The following is a 9,599-nucleotide window of genomic DNA, read 5'->3' on the forward strand; positions in this document are numbered from 1 at the left end:
TGAATTACCATGTGTAACCTGGGTACAAGGAAGAGATCATAAAAAAAATGGAAGCCTTGCTAGTTGATTGTGTGGGTAAGGAAAACAAAAGGGAAGAGAAACGTTTATAGGAGGCTACTGTTGGCTCAGCTTTCTTGTGCAGGCAATGCACAACGGAGGCTACTTTTGAGCCGCGGTTGAGAAAGAGAACAAGAGAGACCGAAAGGAAGACAGAGAGACTGTACAAAACAATGCAAGTGGAAATTTGAAAGAGAAGTGCTGAGAAAACAAATGTTAAGAGCGAGGAAGTGTGGAGGTGACATGATTTAGCTTCCTTCTGATAACAGATTTGTATGTTTTTTTCTACACATACCCTCCATCGTGTCTTCCTAGACAGGAGTTTACCAATGCACTAGACCAAATGAGTGCAAGGACAGCCTGTGATGAATGAAGACTATGCAGGATCAGGCTGTTACTGAAATCACCAGATGGGCTGGGAATCCTGACTTTAATTTATTTTGATTCATGACTGAGGAGGCCAGGGGGCATAATCTCCCCTTGAGTGTTCACTTGCATGGAGTCTGCAGAAGCTGGTACACTATCTCCCCATATGAAAGCCACACCATGACTTAAGTTTATTTCCGCAGAAAGCAGATAGACAAAAAGAATGTTGATTGTGAGAGACAAATAGTCCTGGAGCTTCTGTAATAATTGCCATAAGAAAGTTATTCATCACAAACCCTGACAGTTTTACTTATCCTAAAGGAAAAAAGAAAAAGGGTGAGATTGATGGGGTAACTCCAGGCATTTTCTCGGCCATAAGAGACACACTTAAACAGATAAGGGGCATTCTTAAAAGCAAACTCATTGAACAGACTCTACTGCACTCAGTCAGTTACGTCTTATCTCTACTTTTACATGGCCAGAAGATGCACATATGGTTTCTTCCCTTTAGCACTATTTTTTGGTTGTTCACAATATGTACTTCTTGTTTTTGACTACCCGCAATGCTGTGGGGCTATCTTGTTGTTATTATCAGTGACCTATGCACTTTGTGAAGCTCTCTCTTGGAAGTCGCTTTGGATAAAAGCGTCTGCTAAATGAATAAATGTAAATGTAACCATTCAGAGACAATGGTCTCACATTGAGACCATTCTGAAAAAACATCTAAAAAAGATATTGATCTCACTTGAAAAGCTCCACTTTGTCTAGTTAAGAGCCTAACAGTTTCAGTTCGTTAATTTTGTATTTATTTAGTTTATTCAAAGCTGCTTATACAAAAAATAGGAACTGCACTATCTAAAATATCACCTAGAAACATGGAACCTAGAAAGTGCACAGGTCAATCAGTTCGATTTATACTGTCGGTCGAAAACCAAAAACATTTGAGACAATGAGAAAAATAAAGAAATCTGAAGAAATGAAATCTAGCCTTGCAGTAGTGTCTGCTTTGCTAGTAGATAATTTAATGCATTGAAGTTATGTAATAGAAGCAACTGAATAGACCTATGGAGACAGTTGATTATGACTTTGATTTTAAGAACACCATCTATTTTATTTTTTATTCTAGGCAGTGGTAAAGACACAGGTTATCCTTGCAAAGAAAAACAGGAGTATTCTTTTCTTGATTTATCTCTATCCCTTTCTCAACTCCCCTTGCAGGGGGCTCCATACATCCTACCTAGAGTCTGTGGGGACAATAAAGGAGGAATTTACATTTACTTTAAGTAGGGCACTGGCTCCCAGAGATTGTAGAAAGAAAAATGAATCCTGTCAGTTACCCTGCATAATAAGCAGGAAGAATTATGCGTATACTGTTACTTCCCTCTCTAAATACAAAGACTGAGAAATCTCAGAACTCAGCCGAATTACATACTTTGCCATCTAGGTTTATGGTTCACACAAGGCTACAATATGTGAAAATAATACAGTAAATGTCACATTCATTTCACACAATCTAGTCAGTTATGAATCCTAAAAAGTTGAACTGTGATTGATCAATGGAAGTGACTACTTTACAAATGGCATTATGAGCAGATGATCTAAAAATCATAAGACAAGTCATGACAGACGATATAGTAGGCTACATGGCATGCCATGTTGTCATATAGTAAAAGGAGGTTATTGACAAGAAACAAGGGTAAAGAATTACAGAGCCCTCCCCACTCTTAATCTCAAGTTAATTACATCAGTGGACGAAAAAGAAGAAATGTTCTCTCTGTATCAGTAATGTCTGTGGGAACATCGAAGTAGATAAATCCAGGCATCAATCCCTGAAAAATATGTCAACTGCAAAATAGCCTGGATTTCTGTTCAATATTTCACCTGCTGCATTTAGTTTAGGCTACTTTAATTCCAAGAGTTTGATTGAATGGCTTAGCAACATACATCACACCTTTCCCTTAAGCACTGTGGCAGCCAAAACATTGTGGTTATGATACTTTATTAAACATTAAAACAGAAAACATTCAGTCTAATAGCCATACAGACACTGCCATACTGTAGAACCTAATGGGTGGTGTATTTGTAAGCTACTACAGTTTTGATCAGACAGTAAGCCATATTGGGAAACATTGAGGCTGTAAACCAATCACGAGGTAAAATAAAAAAGTGTGTTTAACACAGATGTACAGAACAGTACTTCACTTTTGAGACAGTAAAGATGAAAATAAACTTAGTCGAAAAGACAAAACTACAAATACTATTGTATTTTACTCTTTCCCAGAGTCAAAGTTCACTTTCAGAAAGTCAATTATGTTCTTTCAATCCAGAGTACGTTTATTTGCTCTACTGTTAGAATACTGTTTTGTTATTTAGACTGACCAGAAGGTAAATCTTTCCCATATATATATATATATTCATAATTCCTTCATAATAACCCAAAAATATATTCTCACCCTATTTCTTTGTAGAAAAAAATGCTGAATCCTTACATCCAAACATCACTCCACATGTGAACTTCTTCCCAGTGTTTCCTGTTCAACAGTTATAAGGTTTGTAAAAACTACAGCTAAAAATTTGACATTTCATGTTTCTCTTTCCAACGGGCAATACAGTAGAAACCTAAAGCTTAACATCTGACTGATAAAACTCAGTGTGCAAATTCTTAAACTGCAGTGGAATGCCAGTGCCCACTCAGGTGCAAAATAACCCTCCCAATATCTTTCACATGTAAACTTTAGAAGTCCATCTCTCTCTCTTCTTCCATCATCTCTTCATTTGTTGTCTGAGCATCTTTCTCCTTTTGACAATCATATCATGGAGTCGCTCTAGGCCTTCCTTGAGCCCATCTCCTATAATGGCACAGGTGGGCTGGAGATGCCACAGGTTTGCTGGACCCAGTTCCTTCAGCGCAAGAGCCTTCTCAATCTCAGCCAGCCCCATGGAATTTCTCAGGTCCTGCTTGTTCGCCACCACCAGCAGTGGCACTCCCTGGTTCTCTGACGATTTAGCAATCTTATGCAGCTCAGTCTTGGCCTCCTCCATACGTTCAGTGTCCACGGAGTCCACCACAAATATAATGCCATCAGTGCAGCGAGTGTATGATTTCCAGAGTGGACGCAACTTCTCCTGCCCACCTACATCCCAGAAGTGGAAGGTTACAGTCCCGTGACCTCCGAGGGACACTCTCACCTTCTCAGCATTGAAGCCCTTGGTGGGCACAGTGTTAACAAACTCATTGAACTGGAGTCTGTAAAGAACAGTCGTCTTCCCTGCAGAGTCCAGACCCAGGATGGCAATGTGGAAAGACTGAAAGAATGGGATGCTTGAAAAGAAATTGTGCTGTTCTGATAATCCATTCCCCATCTTTTCTTATGAAAAGGACAGGATTTAAAGGTTTAGAATGCCCACTTATCCAACAACGATGGTAAGGATTGGCTATATTTCCATAGGATTGCTCCTTTAACCTGAAAACATAAAGAATATAACTTTATCTAGGTGTAATCAATGGTCTTAAAGTCCACAGTCTCAGCAAAGCAATCAGGTTCATGAACTATTGCATTCTATTAATTTGATGGTAAGCATGCAAAAATAATACAATATACTGATGCATTATTATTCATAATGGTCACACATTCCAAAACCCTAAGGCAGGGAGACACATCTTAGGCAGGAATAAGGCAGGGAGACACATCTTACCGCAGGAATAAGTATAATGGCGTCGAAGACTAATACAGGAAGCATGTTACATATTGGCATAATGTCCTTGATTGCAAAACAGTGTCACATGGCAATGCCAGCAGTATACCTTGTATAACCAAAGAGTACACAAAAATGTAAACTACCGTAGGCTACATGCTTCGTCACGAAATGCTCCGTTTGGTTTTTAAACACTACATTAGCTACATCAATTCACTTTGCACCGTTTGATCTGCGCTCAAACGACCATTATCTATTCCCAGTACAATCACGATACAGTAAGCAATGGCACAGTATGTCTCTTATGAACTGTATGTCGCACTGATTGCACTCTTCTACGTTGTCTACACACAAAATCATTCCACAATACAGTGCAGGAAAGCAATTGGTCCGTGGAATACACTCTCTTTTACAGAGCAAACGATTGGTTGAAGAGGTTGTCAACATCCACTCGATATACGCCCACCTGTTGGTTTGATTATTTCTAGCGTATGCCCTCCCTTTGTAAATAGCTATAGTTATATCAAAACCATACAGTAGCGAAGTATATTAATTAGCCTATACCGCCTATAGACTAGCTAGTCTAACTAAACACAGTTTGAATTTTTCTCTGGCGTTAAGATGTAACGTTAGGCTACGCTACTGTACTGGCTTCTAGCCTAACGAATAAATTGCTAATGTACTGTAACGTTTGTCGATAGAATATGCATACAAAACCCTTGTAGGCTAAAATAAGTCACTATGGAGAACATTTCCCGACTTACCGTTTCAACATCACCATCCATTCTTTTGTGGTTAATTTATCAAGTGTGCAAGCATATCCCACTGCTGGCAAACCACAGAATTTGAAACAGCGCCGCCCCACGATTCATGTTTACGTTTAAACTGATTGGCCAAATGGCTAAGCGAAGACATCCTTTAACTCTAAAATCTAATTGAAACATAATAATAATAATAGGCCTATACAGTTCTAGTTAGTTATGTGTACACAACATATTAACCTTGTCTTAATAAATAAATAAAAAGCATATTTATCTTACGTAGCCATAACGAATGTTTTTCCTTAATTGAAGGTTCCTTATGAACTGTAACTCACAATCGAAACTGTACCATGTTGGGTTTAATAACTTTAGTATTTAACATGCATTAACATGTATACATATTTCAGATATTTCAGACCCACAATAGAATAGTTAGTGCCGCATGGGCAATAACAATGTTCAGACTCTGAAAGTGTCATCCATTCTTCCAGGAACTGGATATCTTTTCTTCCACTCTGTCCATGAATGCACTATAGATTCCTCTCCTACGCCTGTGTCTCTATAAAGCAGAAAATATATCAGGAAACATTTAAACATTTTAGATATGCATGTTGTGGAACATTTAACAAAACCCACTGTATATGAGGCTGATTTTGGAGGCCACGAAAGCTTGGGTAGAACAAGGTTGGCCTCCCATCTTGGTTCTGCTTGCTTGTAGGTGTTTATCTGACTAAATGTGCTCCTCGTATATAATTCTGGCTCATGTCTGCAACCAAGAACTGTAACAGAAATGTAACCAGTTGTTAGAATGTGCAAAAAGTTCATCCAGAACTGTCTCTGATACACTGTAGAGACCAAGCTATAGTCTCAAAGATGCTTTCTGAAGTAAACAATTCTCACTCATGTCCAGGTGCTGAGATTTGAAGTTTAGGCCATTGGGATCCATTTCAGATGTAGTCACTATGTTTGTCAGATCTTCATCAATCTAAAGTCAACAACCAATAAAACAATGGTTTAAGTAACAGGATCACTTCTCCTGATCCGTTGCCTTCATTTGGAATACCATTCAGCACCATCTGGTGTTCATACACCACAAGCACAAGCTGAAACAGGAATTCTGTCAAGATACTACCTTACCGGTCTAAAGTCATGTGGCTTCGGGCTCTTGTAGGGTCCAGTCGGATATTTTCCTGTTTTAACAAACATCAGCTTGGATTTGAATGAATCAGCGGGTCTGTAAGAAGTGTTGAACTGTGGGAGTGCTTTCTTCTGATCAATCTCAGGTAGAACCCCTGTGGAAACTCTAACAGGTCTGACAACTAACTCTCTGGAAGAAGCCAGACTTATGTTTCTGCCTTTTCTTCGGGGGATTTTCAGGGATCTGTACAGTTTAGGAGTGAAATTAGGTGGCTTCAGGTTCCATAAATCAACCTGATTTGCAGATTCAGGGAGTGAAAACTCCTTGCTTCGTGTGGTAGCTAAGTCTTGACTGGCAGAGAAGAAGGTTTTTCTGTTAAAATACACAGATTCTTGAGGAGCCAAATTCATTGTGATACACAAATGCGAACAGTCTTGTGCCATGAAAAGGTTAGCTTCTGGGGTTTCTATGTACAGAATGTGAGGTAACCTGGCTGGGGAAAGAGAATCAGAATAGTCGATGCAGTTTCCACTAAAATAACTAGAATTCTGGATTGAATAACTAAAACATTTCAGCATTGAAAAGACAGAAGAGATATTGTTGTTTAATTGGGTAACACTTCATTGAACACTATTTTACTTTTAAATGTTTTTCCTTTTTGCATTCCTAAATAAAATAGAAAAAGTTTGAATGCCATTCTTACCTTACAATTTAAATGAAAGACCAGACAAATATAAAAGGTCTACATTTTACAGTAGAGACATGTTACAAATCACGGCTAGTTAAGGTTGTTGTGTTTGACACATGGAGAAGCCATCAGATACAAAGTTGCTTAGAAACCAATGTCTGAAGACATTACATACAGATTAAACCAGAAGACTACCACAGCATGGGTTGTCTTCTCCAAAGACTTCAGTAGAGCCTCCTAGCAATCACAAAACAATGTGCCCTCTGAAAGCCAAGATTAACATTGATAACCCAGAATTAAGTACCCGTATAATTATGCAAATATTGCAAGTACCTATTAGGATCATGACATTACATGAGTTTGCACTGTAGAATTGTCATACATATCTTGTAAACACACATATACAACGAGAGTAGGATCTTTTGGATATTATTTTCAAGCAGTTGGTAAATGTACTGTGCTATCAATGTATTTACCTGCATTTGCATTCAGTCATATAACAGACGCTCTTATCCAGAATAGGGACATTCCCCCGAGGCAAGTAGGGTGAAGTGCCTTGCCCAAGGACACAACATAATTTTGCACGGCTGGGAATCGAACCAGCAACCTTCTGATAACTAGCCCAATTTCCTAAACCGCTCAGCTGACTCCCACTTCAATGTAATTCATTAATTTAACAGATTGTGTGACGTACAGATGAATGATTTAAACTTGATTGACTGAGATACATGAATCCTTAAACCCAAGCTAGAATGTTAGGTCTGTTTATATGTATCAGAAACACAATGATGTGAGAAAGTCAGATTTTATACCCTGTTTTCTCTTCAGCCAGAAGTAATTCGATGGAACATTGCAACTAGATTGGGTTAAAGAGACAACACCAATGTATAATGACTTTTTGCATCATAGGATTCTGTAGTTTGTCAGTGGTTTCTTCGAGACACATGTAAAATGTGTACCGAACATTTACAGATTCAAAAGAAAACTGAAATCGACAATAAAGAAAGTGTATTTGGCGTAATTGTACCACTGTTTCACGACCTTAACACTTCCAATGCAATGTTGCAATCGTTTATGTCACCATGACTGTCCAATGGAAGGCAATCTGTGTTCCATATGTGGGAAAATAGTTTTTCCAGCTAACTGACCTTTTCAATGTCCTGTGGTGAATGAGGAGACTTCAGTTGTGGCCCAGACAGTGAAAGGTTAAGATGACAGCTGTGATTTACTGGGGTCAGACTGATCTATTTTACGCAAATAGTCATCTGAAAAGGGAGTTTATTTATGCAGTTGTTGTGGCAGACAATTAGATTGGATCTACAGGAACAGCTGATGAGAGAGGGGTGAAGGCAAAAAGGAAACTTGATCTAAGGCTCTGGAGCTGGTGTGAGGAGCTGACCTCACAAGCCCTATAAAGTTGAGAATCCGTGCCAGGGGTCAACCTTTGCCTTTTCAGCTTGCCTGCATGTTTGGATAAAGCTATCCATTGCATCCACTCGCCATTAGAATTTACAACTAACGGGCACTTCAGGCTTTAACCAATTATGAAAAGGTTGTCAAAGCGATGAAGCAGAGATGCTTCTGTTGACTTCAGTGAACAGTGATTATAAACATTTCGAATGCTTAACAAGTGAAAGAAGCTGACTGCACATACCAGCCTAATAGTTTTATGTTTGGACTGAAATTGTGAACTACCAGAATGTTAAGTAATGGTTCTCTTGAGAAGTTGGGCTGTGGAGATGGTTGACTAACTGGGTTGACTACTTAGCCGTTTCATGTTTCCTTAGCAGGGATTCTCTTACAGCTTCTGTTTTTAATGTTGTAAGAGTGCTGCCACCAATGATTCATTACTACCCACCCTGTTAAACTCTCTTCTAATGGACTTATTTTATTCTGGTTTACAATTTATAAGGTAATAATTATTATTATTTTGAATTTTATGTATAGTGTGTCCTTCCGTTTTGAGGGTCTCAGTGTGCTACAGAAAAAGAAAGCAATCAAGCAAGGTACGTAGGCATTATAAATAAAGCCGATTCAACTGTCTGTCTTTTTTGTGCCCAGTGTAACAACATTCTAATTTTCCTGTTTGGTTCTCCATGGTGATGAAAGGTAATGAAAGAAAACCAGTTTCCAGGGAAGGCACTTTCAGACTTCATTTAAACAGTTTTCAGAGGAGGTGTAAATCTAGGATCAATATACAGTACCGTATACGTATATTGAACCAAGGTATAAATCAGGGTGCAGTTTTGATGCTATGTCCTCATTAGGGCAGAGCCAGAGAAGGAAAGAGTGAGAGAGAACGAAAGAGAGAGAGAGAGAAAGAGAGAGAGAGAGAGAGAGAGAGAGTAGCAGGGCGGATAGTTGTGGAGTACAAATTTCGACCTGCATGGTGTGGTTTCCTTTTTGTGTAATCGTCATCTCCATGGATAAAGTTATGAAACTTTAAAGCCCGTCACGAGATAAAAAAATGAATAATCATAGCTCTCTTTGTCCAACACAGAGGCAAAAAAGAATGACCATAGGCTGCTGAAATAAACATCCTCAACATAATAAAGATAAGATACCTTAGATTGGGTGTTCGTTAAAAAATGTCAGTAAGGTCAACGTAATGACAAGCAGATTTGTTCCGAGGTTCACTTAATGAACAAATTTTCAGGGGAGGAAGTGCTGCTATTTTCTCCCCACTCAATGTGAGCATAACTGATTGTAATTGCTTAAAATTGCTCAAAATGAGGTCATGTCAGCTTAAATGATCAAACTCACCTCAATTACTTTACATACTGCTTTGCAGTCAATAGATTTGACACAATTTGTATATTAATTATGTACAGCTACATAAGAAAAAAATTGCCTGATTAGGAATACAAAATAAAGATTTGATACGGAGGTAGAT

The 9,599-nt window shown here is 38.6% G+C and overlaps 2 protein-coding genes across 5 annotated transcripts; both read right to left on the reverse strand.

The window, feature by feature from the left end:
* Positions 1–1,238: 1,238 nt before the first annotated feature.
* Positions 1,239–4,975, reverse strand: arl4aa (ADP-ribosylation factor-like 4aa). 4 transcript variants are annotated; one of them, XM_047043371.1, is made up of 2 exons: positions 4,884–4,975; positions 1,239–3,887 (listed from the first exon to the last, which is right to left on the reverse strand). In XM_047043371.1, exon 2 carries the CDS (start codon positions 3,784–3,786, stop codon positions 3,187–3,189), a length of 600 nt encoding a protein of 199 aa, XP_046899327.1. In that variant the 5' UTR covers positions 3,787–3,887; positions 4,884–4,975; the 3' UTR covers positions 1,239–3,186. The 4 variants fall into 4 exon arrangements, with proteins under 4 accessions (XP_046899327.1, XP_046899354.1, XP_046899335.1 ...); XM_047043398.1 differs by lacking the exon at positions 4,884–4,975 and adding an exon at positions 4,120–4,223; XM_047043379.1 differs by lacking the exon at positions 4,884–4,975 and adding an exon at positions 4,266–4,455 and having other exon boundaries at positions 1,240–3,887.
* A 329-nt stretch (positions 4,976–5,304) lies between these two features.
* On the reverse strand, positions 5,305–6,824 carry si:dkey-30e9.6 (uncharacterized protein LOC564083 homolog). The gene is made up of 5 exons (XM_047042550.1): positions 6,722–6,824; positions 6,018–6,511; positions 5,781–5,865; positions 5,517–5,659; positions 5,305–5,439 (listed from the first exon to the last, which is right to left on the reverse strand). Exons 2-5 carry the CDS (start codon positions 6,459–6,461, stop codon positions 5,356–5,358), a joined length of 756 nt encoding a protein of 251 aa, XP_046898506.1. The 5' UTR covers positions 6,462–6,511; positions 6,722–6,824; the 3' UTR covers positions 5,305–5,355.
* Positions 6,825–9,599: the final 2,775 nt, after the last annotated feature.

This window comes from Hypomesus transpacificus, chromosome 2, assembly GCF_021917145.1.
Source record: "Hypomesus transpacificus isolate Combined female chromosome 2, fHypTra1, whole genome shotgun sequence".
Taxonomy (NCBI): domain Eukaryota; kingdom Metazoa; phylum Chordata; class Actinopteri; order Osmeriformes; family Osmeridae; genus Hypomesus; species Hypomesus transpacificus.